This window comes from Panthera onca, chromosome B3, assembly GCF_046562875.1.
Source record: "Panthera onca isolate mPanOnc1 chromosome B3, mPanOnc1 haplotype 2, whole genome shotgun sequence".
In the NCBI taxonomy this organism is placed as follows: domain Eukaryota; kingdom Metazoa; phylum Chordata; class Mammalia; order Carnivora; family Felidae; genus Panthera; species Panthera onca.
Genome location: NC_138344.1, coordinates 104,605,519 through 104,633,212, shown reverse-complemented (window position 1 = coordinate 104,633,212; position 27,694 = coordinate 104,605,519). Strand labels below are relative to the sequence as shown.

Sequence of the window (27,694 nt, the reverse complement as noted above, 5' to 3'; positions counted from 1 at the left end):
GCAATGCCTCATCTCCATGCCAAATGTTTTAAGACTTTGTGTAGAGAATTCAGTTCACATAGACTAAAATAACTCGTTAAAATTCTATTCATCCTTCAGGAACAAGGGCAACAGCCTCCTCTATGAAGCTTCCTTCAACTCTCTGGTCAGGATTATCTACATCAGTAACAAGAAACCAATACCCTTATGGCTGCTACCATATTCCGTCATCAGTTTGCACCATCCACTTCTACTAACCTGACAACCTCCTAAGGGCAAAGGCTCAGGTCTCATTATTGCAGCATTTACAGTGTCTAAAACCACTAGATGCAAAGTGGACAGACCAATAAATACTGAACGAATCTTAGTCTTGTGCTACTTAGTCTTGTGCTACTAGTCTTTTGGTGATGAAGTATAGCTATAAGTATTTTTAAAACACACACACACACACACACACACACACACACACACACACACACTCTTTCCTATTCTTCATGCCAGGAACCAGCTCTTTCAAGTATCAGCTGGAGCTGGTACCTTCACACAAAAAGCATATGGCAAAACTAGGAAGCACCCAGAAAAGGACAATCAAAATTATTAAACTATGAGTAAGAATGGACATGGGATATATAGACCAGGAAATGTATCAACTCCTACTCTGGCTTAAGAAATATGAATACATTCTTCAGAAGTAGGTATATACGTATTTTCACAGGCACATGGAAAGAATAAAATAAAAATTTCAGTAAGAAGTAGTTTGTTAAAGACAAATGAAGATGAACAAACAAAGATAAAAATTAAACAATGACTCAGTACATATTTGCAAGCACCCCTATCCTGAGAAGATAAAAAGCACAAGAGATTAAAACATTATGAATTTCACGTTTATAAAGCAGTTACATAAAAATACATAAAATGGAATGTCTTTGCATAAAAATGAAGTATCTTTCTCCTTAGAAATGTAGAATTGTTCATAAAGAAACTGTAAAGTTAAAAAGTAAACATCTGCACATGTTGCTTAACCAATGTTTTAACTATGTTACTAAACATTCTCAGTCCAAAGAGTCAAATATATTCCTGCAAAAGCAGCATTGTAACATGGACACATAAATACCAAAACAAAAGAATCTGAATAGACCCAGGTTAATATTTGAAATACCTGGTAATGGTAATATTATTTATTCTTGAAATAATTGCTGAAAATAATGAAATTAATGAACTTTCCAACGCTCAGCTCAGATTATGTGAATTGTGGAGGGAAAATGTTATATTCCTTTTGAAATTAAACTGTGTAACAAACTTCCAAAATTAAACCGCTTTACTATATTTTATTGATATAAATACAACAAATTTCATTAAGCATCAGCTACCATTTTACCACTACACAAGAAAAACAAAAGTCAAAAGAATCGCAATGCAAAAAGTCATTACAGAAATGTTTTCATTGCCATAAAGTCATCTCTAAGAGCATCCTATATACTTTGTACCATTTGCTTATAATCGATTAGATACTTGATATGAAGCAAAGCTGAATTTTAATCAAACTTTTATTTCTCAGTGGAAAATGCTCTCTTCATCAGAGGTGGCTGAGCTTTTCCGACATCAAACATCATCTCCAACGGAGGGTTGTTAAGAGAACACCAATCAGGTATACGGCCTGTCTGATTATAATATTCCTTTGAGACTGAACGGCTCCCAAGTATGTCTTGTAGTGCACCAAAAATAGCTCCTGTGTGGTTAAAAAAAACAAAACAAAAAAACAAAAAAACGAAAAAACCCAAAAAAACCATTTTTATTTAAGATGTAAACTTTTACCAGAAAATTTTATGTACACACACGTCCAACTCATTATTTGACGAGCGAAGTGCTGAAATTCAGCAATGCATAGTCACTCTTCAAATTAATTGCAGCTGTTTTGTATCCTATATTTTGAGTAACAGGGTAAGCCACAATTCCTGTGTGAAAGTGACTTAAATGGCCTATAGCAGACTACAGTGAAAATGCTACCAAGCATTAACTGTGTCTAAAAGCAGGTGAGGTAGAGTGGAGTGGAAAGTATTTTTAATTCTGTGTAAAAACAGTAAATAATACTTTTAGTTTTCTTTGCCACAATTCCAAGATTGTATGTCAGTAAATAAAACAGCACTGTAAAACGTAATAATCATCGTTATAATGCCACCCAAGTCTCTGCTAAAGACTTTATAAAGACCCACAAGGTGGTCTTTAAAAAATAATGCAGTAACTGGGGCTCCTGGGTGCCTCAGTAGGTTAAGTGTCAGACTTTGATCTCAAGGTCTGTGAGTTCAAGCCCTATGTTGGGCTCTGTGCTGACAGCTCAGAGCCCGGAGCCCATTTCAGATCCTGTATCTTCCTCTCTCTCTGCCCTTCCCTTACTCATGCTCTGTCTCTCTCCCTCTCTCAAGAATAAAAAAAAAACATTAAAATTTTTTTAAAGAAAATAAATAAGAAATAATGCAGTAACTAAATCTATTTGTCCTAGACCAAAATTACATTTTGACCAAATTTTACTTTACAAGAAATACAACATTCATTTAAAATTTCAATACTTTTAGGGGCACCTGGGTGGCTCAGTCAGTTAAGCATCCGGCTTCGGCTCAGGTCATGATCTCACGGCTTGTGAGTTCGGGCCCCGCGTCGGGCTCTGTGCTGACAGCTCGGAGCCTGGAGCCTGCTTCTGATTCTGTCTTCCTATCTCTCTGCTCCTCCCCTGTTCTCTCTCTCTCTCTCTCTCTCTCTCAAAAATTAATAAACATTAAAAATAAATAAATAAATAATAAAATCTCAATACTTTTTCTCATGATCAAGATACCTATTAGCTGTAAATGCATCATAAAACACATAGCAGAATTATACAAGTATACACATCCATGCTTGTTTTTCTCTTCAAAGTACATATGTATATACTAGCTCTAGGCTATTTCCTGATTTCAACGGAACTATCATTTCCTATGAACTATCATTCAATGAACTCAGTCACAAAATAAAGTGTAATTATAAAATAAAGAGATCAATTCTCATATATGGCTCACAGGTTAGCTTTAGAAGGAACTAAAACAAATGTCTTGAGCAATGGTAGCAGCACTGGAATAAAGGCACAGCTATCACTATTATGAGAAATGATTTTCATTAGATGAAGTTTATTTAAAAAATTAAAGTGCAAACGCCAAGAGAAATAGGGATATAACTCTGAAAATTAACACTTCAAGGAAAAGTCAATGTTCAAAGGAAATTATTTAATAGTTCTATTAGTTTGTTACGTGAATGATTTTTAACACTGAATCTATTACAGCCATTAATATACCATTCAGGAACCAATCACCATATAATCATCTATATTGTAAAAACTAAATTCTTACCTCCCAACCACGCCACACAATTGGCCTTTGCAGGTGGAGTATGGATTCGGAATGTCTTAGTGCCGAGTACTTTTTTATATTTTGGTTTTTCTACCAAATACCTTATTTCCGCCAGCAATCTGTGGAGAAATCCTGGCAACATCGACGTGCCACCTATGACTACCAAATTCTCTGCGAGCTGCTTTCTGGTGTCTATTGGGCACTGTTATTAAAGAGAAAGAAAAAAAAGAATTTATCCTTAACTGTATGAATAATGCTTGACTGGATTCAAGACAATATACAGATTATGTGTTATAAATTAAATAGGTGATCAGTACTATTACCACAGAAAAAACGCACAGCAAGGTTTCTTTAACAAGGGAGTTTTTCATGTAGCAAATATAACCATGAAAATATTGCTATATACTTACATGGAACTTGAAAGATTTTAAAATCTAACAGTTTAGAATTTAAAGTTCCACAGGACACACGGTAGTTATATGTGAGTAATCTCATTTTCAAGACAGAATGACTGAGTCGAGCAAAGAATAGGAGAAGAAATAAAAGAACTTCATTACTTTTTTTAGTAAAGAAAGTATATGATAACTTCACAGTATTATATCCAGAGCCAGTTGTCAAGTGGGAAGAAAACATTCTTAGAAAAACTGTTTCCACATCAGTTCTAAGAATTAGAATGTTAAAGTCTTTCACTGATGCTATGTTTTTCATAAAAGTCTCTGAGCAGAGCCCCAGAGGTAGACAGTATCTTCCAAATTGATGGTATTTCACATGGAATTCTGTGATTCCAGTCATTAAACAAAGAAGACATTATCATATACCCTATGGAATTTAAAATTCAATACTACCCAAACCTGCACTTAAAGAAACTACAAGCTGTACCAGGTACAAACTAAAAATCTGATATTGTTGCTAGGGAAAAAATACACGATAGCACTTATTATCCCTGAGTTTGAAATGTTGTTAAGTACCATATTTCAGTGCCAAAGTCAAACTCTGAAACTGTAACATTTAGCAGAAAAGCTAACATTGTAACCAATAGCTAAAATAAAAATACAGAAGATAACATGTAAAAATTTCCTCAGGGCACCTGGCTGGCTCAGTCCGTACAGCTGGCTCCGGATCTCGAAAGTGTCAATGCAAGGCCCACATTGGGTGGAGAGATTACTCAAAAACATCAGTTTCTCTAAAGGGCTGTAGTTAAAATGGAAACTTTTTGCAAAATCAAAATACCTGTATAAGAGAATCCAGTATTAAAGTGGCAACTGATTTCTCTTCATTATCTTGTTCAAAAAGAATTTCCACAACCGAATCTCTAGTGAGATTAAAAACAGAGAGTGCTTTGTTGGCATCATATGATAGAATATATATCATCAGTTCTATTTTTTAAGTACCAGTACTATGTTAACATAGAATAATTATGAAAACAGAAGGTGTTTGGGGGCACATGGGTGGCTCAGTCGGTTAAGCGTCTGACTTCGGCTCAGGTCGTGATCTGATAGTTTAGAGGCTCGAGCCCCACAGCTCAGCTCTGTGCTAACAGCTCAGAACCTGGAGCCTGCCTCAGATTCTGCGTCCTCCTCCCTCTGCTCCTCCCCCACTTGCACTCTGTCTCTCCCTCTCAACAATAAACATTAAAAAAAAATTAAAACACGAGGTGTTTGCATTTGTAAATGAGGAGACCAGCACCTGCCTCACAGGTGTTTGAGGTGAGGATTCAATGAATCAATAGAACAGTGCCTGGCACACAGGAGGCCCTCCTTATGTATTAACTGTAACTATTATTATGTACAGATTAACAGACATTTTGCCCAGTTATACTTCCTTAAGCCTAATAACAGAAAATAAGTGATTCTATAAAAGTTAGTTAAGATTCAAGAAACAGATCTGGGGGCGCCAGGGTGGCTTAGTTAAGCATCCAACTTCGCCTCAGGTCATATGTCACAGTTCATGAGTTCGAGCCCTGCATCAGGCTCTCTGCTGTCAGCACAGAGCCTGCTTCAGATCCTCTGTTCCCCTCACTTTCTGTCCCTCCCCTGCTTGTGTGCACTCTCTCTCTCTAAAATAAAAGCAAACATTAAAAAAAAAAAGATCTGTAGTGATACAAAAGATTTAAAAACAAGCCCCTCCCCAAGCATTTCTCTTGTTTTTAAAAATAACGTATGGCAAAGACTGCTAGTTGCCTAATAAAATACCCATTTTCCATTTTCCTATTTGTTCTCAAAAGAACCCATTTTGGGATAGCACAAGGAAGGTCTTTGTGGTGATGGAATAGTTCTATATCTTAATTGTGGTGTGATTACAGAAATCTACGTGTGATAAAATTATACGAACTATATATACATGTTACACTGATGCCAATTTACTGGTTTTGCTATTGTACTACAGTTAAGTAAGGTGTAACCATTGGGAGAAACTGCGTGAAGAGTACATGAGGCTTTCCTATATCATCTTTGCAATATCCTGTAAATCCTGTAATTTGAAAAAAAAAAAAAAAAGCTCCATTTTTAAGCTGGATATAATGCCCTCCTCCAGTTGAAACACTGTATTTACCTGCCTCCCTTGCAGTTAGATGTGTAGCTAAGGAACAGACAATGAGATGGAGGCAGAAGTGGCATTTGGGACTTCTGAAAGACATCTCCTTAAAAAGGACAGGAGCACTTTTTTCTTTCCCTTCCTAGGGCTGCTTGCTTTAAACACAGATATAGTAGCTTTAACTGTATTGATATAGATACCACCCTGGTATCTAAGGACAGGGCTACCCCCAAAAGGATGAAAGATGAAGGATGTTTGGGTCCCTGGTGGGAGCTGTCATACCATTCCTGGACTATCTACCTCTGAGCTTCTTTTAAAAGAGAGAGACGGGGCGCCCGAGGGGCTCAGTTGGCAAAGCACCGACTATTGATGTCCGCTCCAGTCATGGTCTCACAGTTCGTGAGTTCCAGCCCCGCGTGGAGCTCTGTGCTGATAGCATGGAGTCTGCTTGGGATTCTCTCCCTCCCTCCCTCTGCCCCTGCCCAGCTCACCTCCTCCTTCCTTCCCTCCCTCTCAAAAACAAACAAACAAACAAACAAACAAACAAACAAAGCTGAAAAGAGAGAGACAAACTCCTATCTTAGTGAAGCCACTAGTGTCAGGTTTGTGTCACTGGTGGCCAAACTAAATCCTGAGCAATGCAATACAAAACTACCTACGCATACGCATATATCAACACTATTTCTTAAAAATAAGATTTAGATCAGACTATGCCCAACACTCTGAAGCTTTCTTGAATCTTCTTCAAAACATAAAATTCTCTTCATGAGGCTCCACCCACTCACTAGCTCCTCATGTCATCAGTAAGGTTATTGAGGCCTGCAGTATGCTGAACACTCGTAGGTAGTCAGCCACTTGCTGTAATGCCTGCAGAATTCCACTCCTACCAGTTGAGTTGAATGCTTATGGAACAACAGTTTTCTTGTTCCAAGTCTTTTATTGCCAATAGATTTGATATTGAAATTATGCAATTTTACTGTTACTTAACCCACAAAATACTAGGGGTAGAAAATAAGTTGTTTTTCTATGTGAACTGTTGAAAGCTTCGAAAAGACAATCATTTTTAAAATCTTTTTAATACAGGTAATCCAAGTATAAAAGTCTAAAAAAACCACCAATAGGAATTCTGTACCAAGACGGATACACAAATAACTTTAAGTTCTCACTGCACTTAAAAATTCAAATGACCCTTCTGACTTACGAACTGTGTGTGTGGTCTGAACCGTGTCTAATTATGTTTCAGTGGAACTCGATTTTTAGTAGGAAAAAACACATGAGCAGACGACTGTAAATCCACTGGGTCTGAAATGTGAGACACAGTGTTTTTTTTATTCCCAAATAACCAAAAAGCTATTATGAACCAAAAAGTTGCATATTCATCTCCTTCAACATTTATTTTCTTCTTGTATTTTGGGCTCTACTATACAACCTGGAGAAAATTTAAAACAGTAATTTACGGAGTATAACCTAAAGAAGAGGTAAAATGATAAAAGCTACTACCAAAAAGTATTACATTCTCACTGTTGTTCTCCTACCCTACCATCTGTAAAATCTGTGTATTCATGCTCACCCTTATAGATCTCAACCTCTGTATTACCTCAGATCTTCACTATCTACATAATTCTTTTCTGTGGCATCTTCTGATCTAATAGTTTACAAATGAAACTTATAAATACAAATTTTATTTTTTATTTTTTTATAAGAGCTACAAACTATTTATTTTTACTGTTATTTTAGAGAAAGTGCACGTGTGACCAGGAGAGAAGGGCAAAGGGAGAGAGAGAGAATCCCAAGCAAGCTCCACACTCCGTGCAGAGCCCGATGCAGGGCTCGATCCCACGACCCTGGGATCATGACCTGAGCTGAAATCAAGAGTCAGATGCTCAACCAACTGAGCCACCCAGGTGCCCCTGTACATACAAATATTATAAAGCTTGTATATAAACAAAATGCTATTGTTACCAATATAATTATGTAAGTCTGTAACTTATATAGCATCATTGGATAGAATAATCTAAAGAAAATGAAAAAGTGAATTACTAACTGGTCCTTAAGATTTAGCACATTTGGAAGAATGCATTCCTTCTAACATGACGTTTCAAAGCAGGTGCCAGCAAACTATGGCCTGTAAGCCAAATCCAGCCCACTTATCTTTGTAAACTGGAACACAGCCATGCTCATTCATTTACATATTGTCTTGTAGCTGATTTTGCATTCCAAATTGTAGACTTGAGTACTTTCAGCAGAGACCATATGGCTCACAAACCTCTTTACAAAAAAGGTTTGCTGAACCCTGTTTTAAAGTATTGTACTTTATTCTCTACCTTGAAGAATAGTTCCATTACTTCTAAATTACTATGAAGAGCAGGAAAAAAATTTTTTTTAATTTAAATATTTTTATATAATTTTAAAAATTTTACAAAATAAAACTTTTCAAAATTAAGAAGTTGAATAAAATAAATCATGAACAGGGAGGCATACTGAAAAACACATAAAATTGTTAAATCAGCAATATTAAAGGCTTATATATTTTTAAAAGCCAAAAATTCATTTCAGTTCATTATTTTGCTCATAAAAATTAAGGTCTACCTGATTGATCCAAGAACATGTAAAATCTTCTCTCCATCTAATGGGTAGTCAACATTTGGGGGTGCTGAGGGACGCTGAAATATAAATATCATAAGCATAAATACATAGGTTATAACCTCTGAAAAAAAGAATATACATTTATTTTTAACTTACCTCAGTATTCCCATCAATATTAAATTTTGCTGCTTGGATTTTTAATCCACGTTTCAGATCACTTACAAAGCAAGTGCGCACTTATAAGAAAGAAAAGGAGATTTTGTTATGGTTTGTGATTGAATCGATCTCTGTCCCAGTTAAAACAATTCTATTCAAGTGGACATACTGGTCAGCTATTCCTTCAGATTTTACAAACTATCTCTGCCTTTAGTTTGGTTATGAGAATGTATTCACAAATAAAAAACTTTTTCATTCACTGAGGAATAAGATATGTTGTGTGATCATCTTTCATAAAACCACATTAAAAATAAAACACCTCTGAGAAAACTATATGTTTTATATTCCTGGCATAAAGAGTACCATAATAAAATTAGTATTATGAATATGTAGCTATTCTGAGTACCACGTTCCTTTGAACCACTGCTATCCCTAATCTTATCTATTTGATTCTTTTTAAAAATCTTGGTTGGCCAGGGTTGCCTGAATAGCTCAGTTGGTTGAAGGTCCAACTCTTGATTTTGGCTCAGGTCATGGGTCATGGATCAAAGCCTGTGTCAGGCTCCATGCTCAGTGTGGAGCCTGCTTAAGATTCTCTCTCTCTTCGTCTGCCCCTCTCCCCTGTTTGCATGCACTCTTTTCTCTCTACAAAAATAAAAAATAAAAAATAAAAATAAAATAAAAATCGTGGTCAGAACGAACGCAAGGCTAAATTTTGCTCTTAGCTGCAGTAAGGCTCCCTTAGTTTAGGGTTTTTTGGTGTATTATTTTCTACCTCTAGCATACCCCAACACTACCATTTTCCCTCTATCCCACTTTTTTTTTTTCACTTTGAACATTTATTCTGTCAAAAATTATTTGAGTTGCAAAGTATCTTTTACAACAAGCTGCTTCAAAATATTTTCAGAAGGTAAGGAATAAAAAATGTTTAACTAGAAACGAAATTAATGTTGAATGTGAAAAATCTAATGACTTGGTCAATTACTTGCAAAACACGTTAAATATATGTATCATAATAAGAGTCTTTTTATTCGTTAAAACATATTGAGAATCTACAAGATACTAATATGCTAATAGTAAGCTAGGTGCTCAAGTTACTCGGGTATTATCTATTTTATTCAAGTCCTCATAAATAACAAAGCAAGATAAGTATCTACATATTGTAAAACTCAGGTATTACAATAAGTGAAGAAATTTTAGGTAATTATATCACATAAGTAAACAACATAACGAAGAACAAGATCCATCTTTCAGCTCCAGCTCTAATCCTACCTACAGTATTACACTGAACAAATCACTTTTGTTCAGGGCCCCAACCACACCAGATTATCTTCAGGTCTCATTTAATTCTAAAATCCATTATTGTCTGATTCTCTCTTATGAATTTTACATGACATCGTCAGTACTGAAGAATATGAAATTATATTTTAAATGCTTTTCCTTTCAGTGAATCAAAATACCAGAAATCTCAATTTAAACATTATCATAAAAATACACTCTAGCAAAGAAGTAATATATCTTTTTAAAGCAACTCCAAGGGTGCCTGCATGGTTTAGTTGGTTAAGCGTCCAACTCTGGCTCAGGTCATGATCTCACGGTTCGTGGGTTCAAGCCCCAAGTCGGGCTCTGTGCTGACAGCTCAGAGCCTGGAGCCTGTTTCAGATTCTGTGTCTCCCTCTCTCTCTGCCCCTCCCCCACTTGTGCTCACGCACGAGCGCTCTCTCTCTCTCTCTCTCAAAACTAAAAATAAACATTAAAAATTAAAAAAAAAAAAGTGAATCCAATATATTTTGGCCCCAAATATAGAACTTCTAAAGTCAGTAAAATGATTAACCTTGTATATATGTATTTAAAAACTAGAGTAAAAAAAATTCTATACAACATAAAACCAGTGGCTTTCTTAAGCAGTTTATCTGTTAATTCATACTGTGCAAACTATTAATTCCCTGGTATTACTATATACTCTATAATTGTAGTTTCTTCAATAAGACATCATAAATAATGGCAAAAGCTTCCATAAATCTAAAGGAAAATAAACATTTTATTTACATTATCACATAGCTTATCCTGTATATTAAATACTTTTAGGATATTACATTATCAATTGAATATATGTTGTACATCTGTAAATATTTAGAAACACATGCCCTCTAAACTAATACTTAAGGATAAAAGGGACAAAAGTGGGAACTTAGTTTACCTTTAATGTCCTCTAGGACACCTTCTGGAATTGAACCTAAAACAGAAATTTTATTTAGAGAAGTTTAATAATAAGCAAAAGCAGTCCATTAAATTGCACTCACATTTCCACTTTCCATTTGAGCAAAATTTTTTAAAGAGCTAAGTACTATAGCTTTTTAAAAGCCAAATAGAAACGTCACCATTTTTCAAAGCCAAGCCAAAGCACAGAAGTTGAAGCCAGATGTGCACCAAGTCCTACCAGATATCACACACTCAAAACTTGGATAAACAAGATCTAATAATATATTAGAATAATTGGCACCACATAGAAATTGACCACAACAATCCTTTCTGCTATAAAAAGATTTGTTGGGTATCTTGTGGTAAAATACTTAGAAGAAATAGGAGTTATTAATTTTTCTTGTACAAAAAGTGAGGTTTCAAGTTTGCTTATCCTCCTGTGATGTCGGTAATATGCTAACCTAATACTTATTTTTAGAAAGGATCAGACACAGACTCTCAACTTTTTTTCTTCAAGGTAAAGGTGACATTTAAAAAAAGTGAGCAAGAATGTATCCATTCAAAGAAATCGATACAATTTAGGGAGCCTCTAGAAGGTGGATGTTTGGATATATTACCATTTTTATGTGATTTTGTTGCTAAAAATCTAGTTCTCTAAGTCAGGCTCAGAAACAAAATTTTCTAACCTAAAATTAAAACCTTCTAAACTCAGACTTTTTAACTCATTGTTAATTATGTAAAAATATTCCGATTTATAAGAACAAATTATTTATATCAAAGAAGACAGAAATTTATAGCTGAAAATGGAATCATGATTTAATAAGGGTAATCATGCACTTCTTCCATCTGAACTTACATACCTTGTTAGCTATATCTTTAAGTTATGGCAGCCACTAAAACTAAGTATTAATAGAAATTAAACTTGAAAGCCACACCTTCAAAATATTAACCCATAACTCTTAAAAAAATATTTTATCACCTTGTTTTGAGGAACAAAAAACTTTTAGCCCTAGTTAAGTATAACGTTAGAATTATTATTTACCATTATCTTGTCCTTCCCAAATTCTTACTTATGTGTGTTTCATAATATAGTCATAGTGGTATACACACAACTTATAAATAAACACACATAGGTATTGAAGGTATATGCTCAAAAGCTTTTTACTGATGGGGTCAGTGTGTGATCAAAAACTTGAAGACTTCTGTCCTTAAGTGTCGGAACGTACCTCACAAAAGGATAGAGATTTCCAAAAAAATTTTAATTTGGCTATAAAGAGATGAGAGAAATGTAACTATAATATAAGTGCTAAAAACTGTAACATTCAATTAATGTTATATTTTCTTTAGGCATATTCAAATGAATTTCAAAATGTAACAAAGAAATTTTGTAACATGAGAAACAGTTTTCTTTAGGCAAAAAAAAAAAAAAAAAAAAAAAAAAAATGTAAAGCAGGCTTGAAAATAAAACCCTTATTTTAGCTGGGGGTAGATGCTACCCCCTTATATTCTTATATAATTTTCTTTTAACTGTACACTTTTTGTTGAATCAATGTACTTGGGTTAGTCTTTATAAGTTACTTTAATGTATTTATTCTTTTTGAACTAGGTTCCAAAAACTAAATGAAAAAACTCATTCAAAGTTCATATAAGGATACCCACATATACATGAGATTTGCGTCTCCTCCTTGCTAAGAACCTTGACAAGAGATATTTTAAATGTATTTGCATTTCTGATCCTCCTACACGTGTCCTTCAGCAAACAATGATATGATTTAATTCCTCAATCAGTAGGACTGCAAGGCTATCACAGACTCAGATTTGGGAAAATATGTCACGGAAAGATTAGAATCAGAGACCACGATGGTTGGTTAAAGAAAGGGTATCCAAGAATGTACAGTTCAGAATTGTAAGGAAATGTTATCATCACTTTTAAAGATCTTTATTAAAAATACTTTGAATGCTACATTAAACTCATTATCTTTGGATACTTTTGTCTTCATGACATACTAAAAGAGTAACAAAATTTACCTGTAATAGATAAATTAGGGGTGCCTGGGTGGCTCAGTCAGTTGAGTGTCTGACTCTTAATGTGATGACCTTGTCTGGCTCAGGTCATGATCCCAGGGTCCTGGGATTGAGCCCATGCTTAAGATTCTCTCTCTGGGGCACCCTGGTGGCTTAGTCGGGTAAGCGTCTGACTTCAGCTAACGTCATGATCTCACGGTTCATGAGTTCAAGCCCTGTGCCAGGCTCTGTGCTGACAGCTCAGAGCCTGGAGCCTGCTTCAGATTCTGTGTCTCCCTCTCTCTCTTCTTCTCCCCTGCTCACATGCTGTCTCTCTCCCTCAAAAATAAATATTTTTTAAAAATTTTTAAATAAAATTTAAAAAAAAGAAAAATATATAGAAGAATGCAATTATTATCTTAACTACCAAAAGAAAAACAGGAAAACAATATAAGCAAGGATAAACGTCCTAAAAACCTGTCTTTCTCTTTCCAACATTTATTTAGTGCCTAAGTAGTATACTAAGTGCTTCAGATTGAAAAACAAGTAAGACAGATCCCTAAAGTGTACTGAAGGAAATTGGTGAGTTAACAGGTAAAGGAGGATGTGTCATATGTGCTGTAATAAATGCTGGTGAGGGCTTAACAGAGAGGGGAGAAATTTATTCTGCTTGGGGGAAATGCGAAAGGCTTCACAATAAAATGACACTCTGGCTGAGTCACGTAGAGGGATGAAAAACCCAACCAGGCAAAGAAAAACATCCAGGTATGAAGGCTCAGGTTTATGGGAGGACTAGTGGTGCCTGGAAAACTATACGAAATTTACTGTAGCTGAAAAAGGTGCACAGGGTTAAGTTGAATAGTTAGGGCTACAAGGTAGAAAGTCAGATTGGGAAGAAATGTGTTATCAAACAAATAATTTGGATTTTAAGCTGTGGAGCCAGCAGAAACCCTCAAGCCAAAGAGCAAGGTAATCAAGTTTGTATTGTGGAAGTTACTCCTGGCAACAGTAGAAAATAGACTGAATACGTCCAGAGAATGGTCTCCTGAAACAATCCAAGCAAGAAACAATGAGGGTCTAGTTTACAATGTCTTTGTTTTCAGATGGTCAGTGGTATAGATGATAGAGAAAAGGAGATGAGATTAAAAAGAGATTTCTGAGGGAGAACTGAAAGGATTTTTAACTCCCAGTTTTCTAAAATGGGAGATAAGGAAGATGGCATCTTTATCTGATAACAATTTGTTGAAATAAATATGGAAGAAGAGATAACGTGTTCCCATTTTGAAGGTCTTAAATGTGAGGTACCTAAACATGCCTAGTTTACATCTAATAATCAGTTGGAAATATGAGTATCAAGTTTAGAAAGGTCAGGCCCAATGACACATTTGAGAATCAACAGCATACTGATGTAGCTGAAGTTATGGAAACAGATGAGATCACTGTTAAAAACCAGTGGGGGGGAAAAAGAAATAAAAGAACAGATCCCTAGGGAATATCAGTAGAGAAAGCAAAAACAGGGGGAACCAAGGAATACCTGGAGAAATAATAGAACATCATAAAGGAAGAGAGCTCAGAATGCCAAGGGAAGAGATAATATCAAGAGTATAGGACAGGGGCACCTGGGTGGCTCAGTTGGTTGGGCATCTGACACTTGTTTTGGCTTGGGTCATGATCTCGCAGTTTGTGATTTTGAGCCCCATGTCAAGCTCTGTGCTGGCGGCATGGAACCTGCTTGGGTTTCTGTTTCTCTCCCCACCCCCCAACTTCTCTCTCTGACCTTCCCCCCAAAAATAAACTTAAAAAAAAAAAAAGAGTATATGATAATCCACAATGCCACAAGTCTAGAAAGTATGACTAAGATTAAATTACTGAACTTAAGAGGTGAAGAATAACCCTATAACTGAAGCAATGTCATTAGAGTGACGTGAGGGAAAAGAGAGTAACTATACAATGGGGCAAAAAACCAATATGAGCCGAAGAATGAAAAGGGAATATAAACCAGTATTAAATAGTTGAAAATAGTTTTACCCATCACAGAGGGAAGGCTCTGCTCTTTAGCAGCACCTGTGTCAACAGTACATTGTTCCAGTAGCTGAGTTTCCAACTCCCTGAAGGTTAAAAAAAAAAAAAAAGTTACTGGAATTAAAATATTGCGCTTGATATCTTCTCTTATTTAATACTTTTACCACATCATAGTGGGTTATAACGCTTTACACAAAAGTGGTTTTATCCTTAAAAGATGAATACATTGTGGGGGGGAATGGGCTAAATGGGTAAAGGGCATTAAGGAATCTATTCCTGAAATCATTGTTGCACTATGTGCTAACTAATTTGGATATAAATTAAAAAAATAAAATAAAAAGATGAATACATTCAAGGCTAAGAGAGAATGGAATGAGTGACATTAAATGTCCATCAACCTTCTATTGATACTATCAAAATATTAACATGTTTTTGTGGCACAGGTGAAGCAAATGTGCTAAATCCCAAGAAACTTACTTGTGAAGAGCTTTTCCTCCTAGAGGGAGTGCTCCCCAACAATTTAGTACTGGGATCCCTTCATATATCTATAGGGTAGTCAAGGATGTAACCATTTTAGGAGATAAAATGTGGTTTTCTTGGTATTTTCCTTACCTTCTGCATATTAAGTCAGCTTTGGTAACAGGTTCTCAATATTTTTAAGAGGTACAAAATATCAGTCTTTTTTCAAAATTTTCTCCAAAGACAAAGGTTACACACACCCACACATACACACACAGAATTCATTAATTAGAACTGATAAAGTAGCTACTGAGCACTTGAAATGTGGCCAGTTTGAATTCAGATGTGCTGTAAGAACAAACCCAATACCAAATTTAGAAGACTTAACACACACATACAGAAAGCCCTATAAAATATCTCATTATAGTTTTTATACAACTTATGTGGAACTAATAGTTTGAATATATTGGGTTAAATACAGTAATTGCATCTTTCACTTATACTTTAAAAATGTAGCTACTAGAAAAATTTTAAATTACATATGTCTCACGTTGTGTTTCTACTAGAGCTGAGAGGATAGTGGACAATACTGTACTGAAGATTTGCTACCTTATTTTCCATATTGTCTGTAAGTACAATGTTTAAAAAATATATATATTGGTAAGAGCACTGGCTTTAGAAACAAACATGGTTATATACCTTGGCTATATGCTTATATGACCTGTAGTCAACTATCCCAACTTTCCATCTTCTCATTTATATAATAAAGAGAATACTACTTGTGTGGCAGGATTGTTACAAGATATAAACACAAAATAGTTTATATTTAAAAAGCTATTACCAGGGTGCCTGGGTGGCTCAGTCAGTTAAGCAACGGATTCTCGGTTTCAGCTCAGGTCATGACCTCAGGGTTCATGTGTTGGAGCCCCGCCCCCCACAATGGACTCTGCACTGACCGTGCAGAGCCTGCTTGGGATTCTCTCCCTCTGCCCCTCTCCCTGTCTTGTGCATACTCTCTCTCTCTCAAAATAAACTTAAAAAAATATTTAAAAAGTTTAAAAAAGATAAATCAAAAAGATGTTACCTAATTTAGTTCTTTAGGAGCCACTGATTCTTGATTTCATGCCCACAAGCATTTCTTCTAATAAATACGTATGTAGATCTCAAAACTGCTCAAGAATCATGGATTTACAGATTTCAATCTCGTTTTCACTGGAGCCATGTGCACTGTAACATTTCTAACAGCCTTTACCTATACCCTGCTTCTAATGACAAGGAATGCACCAGTGTATTCAGTCACTAATTCCATTTTCGGACAGCATGAATTACCAGGAAGTTCTTCCCAATGGTGATTGATACAAAAACTACGGCACTTGCTGAGCAATTACTACATGCCAGATCATATGCTAAATACTTTACATACATTACCCCATTTAAGTCACACAATACCCCACCATGAGGTGGAAATATTTTAATTCTCATCTCATAGTTGAGAGACCTAAGGCCCAAAGAGATTACCTGACTAATATCATATAGATAGTAAGAAGCATAGCTAAGATTTACCACTTAACGTATTTGATTCCAAAACCAACATCATAAACCCTATGCGCTATTGCCTCTGTGATAGCCTGCAGAAATAGAAAAAGGAGAAAACGTACTCATTTTCCCACAGTAAGTCCTTCAGCTATCTGAAGGCAGATTTCATGTTTTTTCTTGATTTAACTTTCTCATTTCACTTTCTCCAATTACTCTTTGTATTACCTTTTCTTAGAACGTGACTAAGATAGTCAAGTCCTATGACACATCCTAATTAGCTGATGTTCTTCTTAAACACTGAACATGATATTCAAGAGGTCTGACCCCTGGAGTATATACTGGGACCATGTCATAATGGTAATTTCCACCAAATTTCAGTCTCATGACAATCTTGGGAATTTTTTCTACATGGGAATTCATATTTGTATATGGTAACCCAAAACAGTTTGATACCACAAACACCAATCATAATAAGCCTAATTACTGGGAAAGTAAAGTAAAAGCTGTGAAATAAGCTTTTGACAAAAAAAGATACAGGTAACACGAGGCTCTCCCTATATCCACAATCCAGAACCATGGCCGAATTTATTCCAAGTGTCAGAAGAGCCATTAGATGACTTGGAGCAAGTAGGACAGATGGAACCTGGGAAAGAGCAAAACCAAAATAACAATTACAACAACAAAACCTGAAGTATTAGTAGTCGAAGATGCTTCCCTTATATTTCAAATATACTTGAAAAAATTCACAGTTAACATTATATTTATGATAGCTTTTCAACCATTTTATGGCTGTTTGTTGATTTATCTGAATTTACATAATCTAACTATATACCTTAATAAATAAAAACACTCCTGGGGCGCCTGGGTGGCTCAGTCAGTTAAGCGTCCAACTTCAGTTCAGGTCATGATCTCGTGGTCCGTGAGTTCAAGCCCCGCATCGGGCTCTGTGCTGACAGCTCAGAGCCTGGGCCTGTTTTGGATTCTGTGTCTCCCTCTCTCTCTGACCCTTCCCCATTCATGCTCTGTCTCTCTCTGTCTCAAAAATAAATAAATGTTAAAAAAAAAAAAATTAAAAAAACAAACAAAAAACCACTCCTTAAATCCTTTAAGTTGTTTTTATTCCAAATGACAATTATGAAACATTTTTATTAATTCTTGCTCTTTGTCTTTTGGAGGAAAAAATCAAAGAGATAAAAGAAGAGATACAGAAACATAAATTCTAAGGAAGATATTAAATTAAAAAAATAAAGAGATGCTTCTGTCATCAAAATGAAAATTAAGAAAAGGATTCTTTTTTTATTTATTCTATTTTAATTTAATTTAATGTTTTATTTTACATTGGCGGGGAGAGAGAGAGAGAGAGAGAGAGAGCACGCGACACGAGCAGGGGAGGGGTAGAGAGACAGAGACAGAATCTGAAGCAGGCTCCAGGCTCTGTCCCAGCTGTCAGCAAAGAGCCTGATGCGGGGCTCAAACTCATGAGCAATGAGATCATGAACCAAGCCAAAGTTGGACGCTTAACCGACTGAGCTACCCAGGCGCCCCAAGAAAAAGATTCTTGATTGTCTTTATTCACAAAGTTTGTAATATGAACTCTATCTATCTATCTATCTATCTTAATGCTTATCTTTATTTTTGAGACAGAGAGAGACACAGCATGAGCGGGGGAGAGGCAGAAAGAGAGGGAGACACAGAATTTAAAGCAGGCTCCAGGCTCTGAGCTGTCAGCACAGAGCCCAACGTGGGGCTCGAACTCGTCAACTGCAAAATTATGACCTGAGCCGAAGTCGGACGCTCAACCGACTGAGACACCCAGGCGCCCGGTATTTATTTTTTTTTAATTAATTAATTTATTTTCAGAGAAAGATAGAGAACCCAAGCACATGCATGAGTCAAGGAGGGGAAGAGAGAGGGAGAGAGAATCCCAAGCAGACTTCGCACTGTCAGCACAGAGTCTGCCACAGGGTTCGAGCTCATGAACTCTGAGATCATGACCTGAGTTGAAATCAAGAGTTGGACACTTAACTGACTGAGCTACCTGGACGACCCTGAACTCTAGTTCTAAAATATAATATAGCAGTTAAAATTAAATTGAAGATCTATAAAAATCTTTGGTTCTATGTGACATTTTTCAGTGAGAATTTTCCAGATCTGGTGACACCTCAAATATTAAATAAATATTCAATCAAAATATGAAAGTCCTCATAACTAAATGCTAAAAATAATGGCTGTAGTTCCATTATCTAAGTAGACACAGCAGGTTTCCAGCCACGTACAAGATAAGGATACCAACACAAACCCACTTAAAGCTCTAAATGTAAATATACTCATCTGTTTTATTCAGATAAGTGTTGATGCTGCTTCCTGTTTTTTTTTCTAAATGGCAAACCAAATCCCTAAGTTTATGACATCAGTAAGTACAGGAGAATATGTAACCTGTTTCTCTGGGCCTGCCTTACTAAACTATAACTTAGAAATATTAACTGTTCTTTACTCATAAATGCATTGTGATTTCTGATATATTTTGAGCTCAGTAGAATATATAAAAAATAAATTGTTATGTGCTTAATTTCTTTCTTTCTTTCTTTCTTTCTTTCTTTCTTTCTTTCTTTCTTTCTTTCTTTCTTTTTAATTTTTGGAGAAAGAGAGAACGCAAACAGGGAGAATGGCAAAGAGAGAGGATCTTAAGCAGGCTCCAAGCTCAGTACAGAGCCCGACACGAGATGAGATCCCACAACCCTGGAATTGTGACCTGAGCTGAAATCAAGAGTCAGATGTTCAACTGACTAAGCTACTCAGGCACCCCTAATTTCTCACCCATTATACACATTTTCTACAATCTTCTAGTCTCCCTTGTTGAAAAACCCTAAATGTGTACGGCAAAAATTTTCAAAAATTTGAATAATAAGGATTCTGGCCTAAAATGAAATATAATCATCTTAAACCATAATTTTGGTTTTTAAATAATCTTGACCCCTATAAAATGAAAACTATAAGTAATATTATCACAATCAAGATTTGAGAGTCATTCCTAGCACTACACACTTACTCTAAGGGAGACATTATTTGAATATTAGATATAATAAGATATAATACGAATTTTTTTTATGTAATAGGAATTTCTTGGTATAGTAGGAATTTTTTTTATATATAATAGGAATTTAAAGACTAACATGAAAGAACTGAAGAGTTTAGAGCAGTCAGAGTAACTAAACACTGGAAACCAGAAAGACCTGCAAAAAATACATCATAAGCTCCATAGTAAAGAATGTATCTTTTAATTCTAAAAAAGTCCCCTAACATAAAAACCTATATTAAAATAAATAAATAACAGAAATACCAATAAGAGGGGCACCTGGGTGGCTCAGTTGGTTAAGCATCCAACTTTGGCTCAAGTCATGATCTCACGGTTCATGAGTTCAAGCCCTATGTTGGGTTCTGTGCTGACATCTCAGAGCCTGGAGCCTGCTTTGGATTCTGTGGCTCCTTCTCTCTCTGCCCCTCCCCCTCTTGTGCTCTCTCTCTCTCTCTCTCTCTCTCTCTCTCTCTCAAAAATAAACATTAAGGAAAAAAAAAGAAAATATCAGTAAGAAGAAATCTTCAGTTTTCTAAGTATTAGATGAAATGCTGATTACATGTGAAATAACCATACAAAGAAAAGAAAATAAATGGTCAATTTAAAGTGGTTTGAGTGTATTCTCACCTGGTTTCTTAAATGGATTGTGTAGTATATACAATGAAGGAAATTAAATGAGGATCTTTTAGTTTAAGCTTTAGTACCTACTAAAAACAACAACAGGGGCGCCTGGGTGGTTCAGTCCGTTAAGTGTCTGACTTTGGCTCAGCTCATGATCTCACAGTTTGCCAGTTAGAGCCCCCCCCCCCCCCCCCCATCGGGCTCTGTGCTGACAGCTCAGAGCCTGGAGCCTGCTTTGGATTCTGTGTCTCCCTCTGTCTCTGCTCCTCCCCCACTCATGCTCTCTTTCTCCCTCAAAAATAAATATTAAAAAAAAAAAAATTAAAAAGCAAAGTAATGGGGCGCCTGGGTGTCTCAGTAGGTTAAACATCTGACTTCAGCTCAAGTCCTAATCTCGCAGTTCGTGAGTTTGAGCGCCACATCAGGCTCTACGTTGACAGCTCAGAGGCTGGAGCTGCTTTCAGATTCTCCATCTCTCTCTGCCCCTCCCCTCCTCACACTCTGTCATTCTCTCTCTCTCTCAAAAATAAAAATAAACAATAAAAAAAATTTTCTAAGAAGGCAAAGTAATGAATCTCTTTAACAACAACAACAACAACTGGGGTGCCTGGGTGGCTCAGTAGGTTAAGCATCCAACTCTTAATTTTGGCTCAGGTCATGATCTCACAGTTGTGGGTTCAAGCCCTCTCAGTGCAGAGCCTGCTTGGGATTCTCTCTCCCCTCTCCCTCCCTCTCCCTCCCTTCCCCTGCTATCTCTCTCAAAATAAACAAATAAACATAAAAAAAATTAAAAAGAAACAACATAAAAATAGGTACCTCAAAATACTTGAAAAGAACACGAGTGAGTGTCTCTCTGAAGTGGGAAGGACATAATACCGACTCGATAACCACAACTCGGCGGTCTCTAGGATTCACCAATAGATGCCTGGAAGGTGACAGCTTTCATTTATAAACGTAAATAAAAGTTTGTATTTATTTTGGCACATAGTGCAATTTTGTTAAGAAGAGAAAGACATCTTCATTTTATTACTTGGTAAAGATAACATTCCTGACCTTTTATTACATGCCGTGCACTGTGTCACGATCTTTGTTAACGCAATTATCTCAGAAAACAAAAGTTACAGCCTAGTCTGAACACACACTTGAAGCACTAAAAAGATTTTTTTCTTTTTTTAGGTTACGAAAGTAATATATGCTCATAAAACTCCAAATATAATAGAAGTTTATAATTTGAAAAGTACAAATATTTTACACTTCGGCTACACAGAAACTACCACTTACAGCAGTTTGTATATCTTCATTATTGTCCATGTGTATGCATGTACTTTAACAGAAATATTTATTCCATAGATGTTGTTCTGCGACTTTTTTCAAATATCAATATATCTAAGACACCTTTTATATAACTACATATACAGAACTCTTTTTTAATGGCTATAAAGTGTTTCACTATATGGATATATAATAATTTAATTATCCAACCTCCTTTATAAATGAACATTTAATTTGCTTTCAGTATCTCTTACGCTTGCCAATCATCTAGTCTTGAAATATATTTTGGAAACGGCTGAAAATAAACAAGTAAAAACGGTAAGGGAAGACAACTCTTTTTTGCATCAGATGTAACACAACCAAATATCACCATGACTGGCATTAGGAAAATCTAATCACAAAAGCTGGGGGGGGGGGGAAACCATAACTACATCTTACCTGAAATACAGTATGTGGATGAATTCCTTTAAGTAGGAATATAATTCTTCTGTATTGATATTATATTGAACAACTTTGATAGGCTACAAAAATTAAAATGATTTATTAATTTATAATAACAAAATAATTTCAAATTAATATATGCTTATTTATTGTACTAATCCATTTCCCAGTAATACATCAAAAGTAATCTGTATTGAGAATAAATACAAACCCTAAATATAAATTAATCACTTAAATTAGGAATCTTTAAGAATTGGCTCATCGAAGATGACACAACTTTTGGTTTATGGGGATAAAAGTATGTGTTCACAAGCAGAGAGCTATGCTCATTCGAATTTTTCCTCTATCTGGACTTACCATTTTGCCAGGACTGATAAAAATCAGCACTGATTAAAAAGTATGAAAAGCCTCCTGAAACACTCCAGACTTGGTTCAGGGCCTGCAAGTCACTCTCAAAGCACCAACACTTTCCTGTTGATAAGATCATCCCACTTAATTACTCGTAAAATGTGTACCTTCCCAACAGACTACCTACTCCAAGGGCCAAGCACACGGTGTCGGGCCTACGATACATCTTCCTTTAATTAACACAGTACCAGGCACAAAGTACGTGCTCACAAATACGTGTGGTAAAAATGAGAACATACACTATTAGCATTACAACAGTATAGGCAAACACTCCCAAGCCATGAGTGCTAAGTCAACACCAATACATAACAAGGACTTCAATTAGGATCCTCAGAAAGCTCTAAGTACTCTGATGCATCACTGGCAGACCTCTATTTACTCTTTTAATGACAATACCATTAGCTCCGCTAATTTCATGATTTTATGTAGCTTAAAAAAGGTTCCAAACCATGTATGGCTGATTAGAGATTAATCTTCACAGAAATCTGTCTTTTCCAGATGAAGATAAAAGCTGAAAGAAGTGGGGCGCCTGGGTGGCTCTGTCGGTTGAGTGTCCGACTTCGGCTCAGGTCATGTTACCGTTTCTGAGTCTGAGCCCCACATCAGGCTCGCTGTTGTCAGTGCAGAGCCTGCTTCAGATCCTCTGGTCCCCCTCTCTCTACTCCTTCCCTGCTTGTGCTCTCTCTCTCTCTCTCAAAATAAACAATAATAAAAAAAAAAAAAAGCTGAAAGCACTAAGAAAAGTGTCAATGAGAATGTTAAAGTTCTTAGGAATCTATCTAGTAATTTATCAAGTATCACATTAAAATCAAGTATTATAAAGCAAAATAACATAAAAAGTGAATAGACAGGAACTTCCATCACATTTTGAATACCACACCACATATATCTGTTACATTAACGCAAGGATTTGCAGAAAATTTTGCAATCAATAAAATGATTCCCTAATCAAGCATAATTAAAAAGCTTTCTGAATCAACATATTTTGTGTTGATCTTAATGATCATCCCCATGCCAAATATAAATTGATGTACTAATCTATTCTGCTACAACATGTGTTTTATAAAACCAAGTATGATCATATCCCATTGTTAAAGAAGGGAATAATGTCTGCATAACATGTAATTTGTATTATGTTCGTTATTAGTTCATGTAAGGCAAGAGGAGCTAAAATTCTAACAGTTATAACTCTCATCAAGAAAGAGAATCATCAACTCAGTAACCAAACAGGTAGGCATCCTTTCAGATCTATTTTTCAAAAGCTTAAATGATTTTCTGTACCAGAGGCTCCTTTTCCAAAGCAGACCCTTTCATGACTCTTCACTGGGCTGCATTTCCTCTTGGTTCCACCTTGACAATAAATAGCCCCATTGGCCCCACACCCTATCATCTGCCCAGTCTCAACACCCACTGACCAAAGTTTTCAATCCATCATTTCATTTTATTTTTACTATCTTCGAGAGAGCCTCCAGTCACTCTCAGTTGCAAGCCAAAGCTATTCCAATTTTTTCCTGAGGGATCAATTATTATTTTGCAAAGTCACATGGGTTTTATATGGTCTCCCTCAGCCCTACTTTTCCCATTTGTGATCAAAGGGAAGTTCTTCAGGAATGCAAATATTAAGTTAAGGCAGGAGCATCTGTATTTGATTTTAATAGGTGAATTCTATGGCACGAAAAATTATTCTTCCTATTGTTCTGTAAGTCCTAATCTGCCAAATTAGCTTTGGCAGGAAACTTTTAAAATGAAATAATGATGTAAAAAATTTTTCTTGGAATACAGTCATAAGTTATATATTTAGCACTGTTCTAATCAAACTTACTTGAAGTCACATAAAAAATACTTTACAGGGGCAAGTGGGTGGCTCAGTCAGTTTGGTTAAGCATTCAACTCTTGATTTTGACTCAGGTCATGATCTCATGATTGTGAGATCGAGCCCGCATTGGGCTCTGCGCTTACGGGCAAGAACCTGCTTGGGATTTTGGGATTCTTACTCTCCCTCTCTCTCTGTCCCTCCCCTGCTCATGTGCTCTCTCACTATCTCTCTCAAAATAAGTAAATAAACATTTAAAAAAAAGTTTACAGTACAGCATTTGTTTTGCTAAATTGGTAAAAAAAAAATACCTTAGGCAAGCCAGCTTTTTTTATCACACTAGGAATTATACATCTTGGACCAGTTTCTCCAGCAAATCCACACCTGCAAATAACAGAAAATTGAAACATTCAACTTATAACATTCTTTCTGTGTATTTGTCACAGAAGCAAGTTTTTCTACCTTTGTTTCAAAGCAGCGGTCACAAAAAACATATGAAAACATCTCTGATGTATTCAAAGGGGCAAAGAAACTAAAAAGAAATACCATCCAATCCATTATTGTGTATTATAGGTAAAAAAAAAATTGTTTCAAATTAGTGATATTGTAAACCAGTATACTATTTCAGAATTTCAGATCAGCATGTACTTTTTTTTTAGTTTTAAATTTTACCTAGGGTGCCTAGGTGGTTCAGTCAGTTAGGCATCCAACTCATGATTTCAGCTCAGATTATGATTTCACAGTTCGTGTTCACAGTGTGGAACCTGCTCAGGATTCTCTCTCTCTCCTTGTCTCTGCCCCTCCCCTGCTCTCTCAAAATAAATAAACTTTTTTTACAAAATAAATTTTACCTTAGTTTCAGGGAGCATATCTCTATAACCCTGGATTTCTACTACATTATGGGATTTTATTTCACATAATGAAATCCCATAATGTAGTAGAAATCCAGGGTTATAATTATAAGTTACTCATAATTCCATCATTCTAATATTATTAGCTTCCATATTGATGTGTTTGCTTTTGGTCTATTTTTTTTTTTTTTACACTATGCATATTTGACATAATCACGCTATTCACACATCATGAACTCACACAATAAGCTTCTGCCCATATTATTATAGTCTTCACTGTTATGTATATTCAATCCTCTTATTATTTACTTATTTATAATGTTCGTTTATTTTTGAGAGAAAGAACATGAGCAGGGGAGGGCAGAGAGAAAGGGAGACACAGAATCCAAAGCAGGCTCCAGGCCCTGAGCTGTCAGCACAGAGACTGACGCAGGACTCAAACCCACGAACTGTGAGATCATGACCTGAGCTGAAGTCGGACGCTTAATGGATTGAGCCCCCCAGGTGCCCCCTAATTCATCCTTTATAAAAACAAACAAAAAACCCCAAAAAGGTTTCTCCTGAGTATTTAGGTATTTCCATGTATGTTTCATGTTAGTACAACAAAACTTTCCAAAAAATGCTGCTAAAAATGATCACCATGTGAGTTTAGTTTTAACATTATCTCCTCCTGTCCTGTCTAGTTTTCAGCACTGCTCTCCTATCCCCAAATAGTTCTTTCTATCTTCTACTAGTCACATCATGTTTACTTACACCAGTTCTCAAATTCCCCAGGATGCAACAACCCACTGGTTGATTTCAATTCCTTTCTTTTACTTCATAAATTCATCTTATCACCCTCCTGTTGTCTTTGTCAATAATCACCTTCCTGTATAGCTTTCTGCTTCTCACTTCCTCATAGCCAGAGTAATTATCTTTGTCAGTCTCAAGGTACTTATTATGGTATTAAAATAAGCCTTTAAAATAAGAAAACATAAATAAGGGAAGATTTTGCATAGAACACTAAGAGAATGTCATGGATCAAGAACTATGTTTAATCCAATTCTGAAGCACCTGAAGTCTAATTCTTAAATAGGCGGTTTTGACCCTTTACTCAACAAATAATTATTAAACACCTACTATATATTAGGCAATGTTCAGATATATATAAAGATTTTCAGATGTTTCTATTTCAAATACCTATATGAGGCAATTCTGGCTGTTACTTTCCTCTCTCTTGAACCTAGTACAAGGGCTCTCAACCTGAAGTCCAAGGACCACTGTGATGGTTCGCCAAACCCTGAAACCCTGTGCAAATATTTTAAGGTTTGTGCATCTGTGGTTTTCTTTCGGTCGTCAAAGGGATCTATGCCATCCAAAAGATTGAAAACTAATACTCTAGTGTTTACAAGTTGCCTTTTAAAACGTCAAATTTCCTAATCTAAGATTTTGGGGCGGAGGGGGGGCGGTGCAACAAAGGATCTCGAGTCTTACCTATAGGGCTTCACCTCTTTGTTTATGTGTGCAGTTTCTCTCATTTGACTTCCTACTCTTGGGGAGCAATGGCTCTGTCTTGTACTCGAATTTCCAGTACCAACAGCCGCTCCACTCAATAAATTACGTCTACGTTAGTTCGGTTGCTACCTTCCCAAGCAAACAAGACCAGGATAAGGGTCTAAGTCATCGCTGTCATCCCCTGCATGGAAGCCACCAGCGAAGACAATTCTCTCGAAGCCTCCTGGGCCTCCCCAACAGTCAGAACCGGATCCTCGGGATTCGTATCGCTCACAGTGAAAGGAATACGGGCCGTCATTCGCGGAGGTGCGGGAGGAAAAAGTGGAGACACGGCGACCTGCCCAGCGAGCCTGGGGGGACCCGGCCCGGGCCTCGACCACCCGCCCTCCCCCGGGGACGACCGCAGCCAGCGCCGCCGCCACTCACTTGGTAAAAGCCTCTCCTAGGTCTATCACGACTGCCGTTTTCTCCCCGCCGCTCCCCAGGCCTTCATACAGAGGCATGGTAGTACGGAGAACAGTAAGAAAGAGAGCACAGTCTTGGAACCCACCAGCTTCGGCTCTCGGAGGGGCGGGGCCGAAGCGAGAGCGCGCGGGCGTGGCGACGGCGGGGACCTCAGGTGGCCGCGGCGCTCCGGGCCCGGGCTGTCACAGGCTGTGCCTCATTCCACGTCGGATCCAAATCCTCCAAGACGTCCCCGTCGCCGGTACTAAGATAGAAGAGACACGGGCGCCGGCGGATCGGGAAGCGGGATGAGCAAAGGGCCGAGGCGATCAGGCGCGCCGGGCACCCCGAGTGGGGCGGAGTGAACCGGGTCCTTTCCGCCGGCCACGCCCTCAAACGGCGCCGGGGCGGAGGCTTCCCC

At 36.7% G+C, this 27,694-nt stretch overlaps 1 protein-coding gene across 1 annotated transcript; it reads right to left on the bottom strand.

Moving 5' to 3' along the window:
* Nucleotides 1-1,287: 1,287 nt before the first annotated feature.
* On the bottom strand, nt 1,288-27,404 carry ACTR10 (actin related protein 10). Its single transcript, XM_060619928.3, has 13 exons — nt 27,256-27,404; nt 24,796-24,868; nt 22,261-22,343; nt 21,367-21,475; nt 17,389-17,496; nt 15,336-15,403; nt 14,865-14,944; nt 10,831-10,866; nt 8,631-8,710; nt 8,478-8,551; nt 4,587-4,668; nt 3,357-3,558; nt 1,288-1,708 (listed from the first exon to the last, which is right to left on the bottom strand). The coding sequence occupies exons 1-13, from the start codon at nt 27,330-27,332 to the stop codon at nt 1,527-1,529; spliced, it is 1,254 nt and encodes a 417-aa protein (XP_060475911.1). The 5' UTR covers nt 27,333-27,404; the 3' UTR covers nt 1,288-1,526.
* Nucleotides 27,405-27,694: the final 290 nt, after the last annotated feature.

What these genes read in the sequence shown, in the direction of transcription:
- ACTR10 (XM_060619928.3), bottom strand. Translation starts at nt 27,332, where the DNA reads ATGCCTCTGTATGAAGGCCTGGGGAGCGGCGGGGAGAAAACGGCAGTC. An exon ending in AAAAAGCTGGCTTGCCTAAG is followed by an intron (nt 22,344 to 24,795) that starts GTATTTTTTTTT and finishes TAATTTTTGTAG; the next exon opens with CCTATCAAAGTTGTTCAATA. An exon ending in GGAGGAAAAGCTCTTCACAA is followed by an intron (nt 14,945 to 15,335) that starts GTAAGTTTCTTG and finishes TTTAACCTTCAG; the next exon opens with GGAGTTGGAAACTCAGCTAC.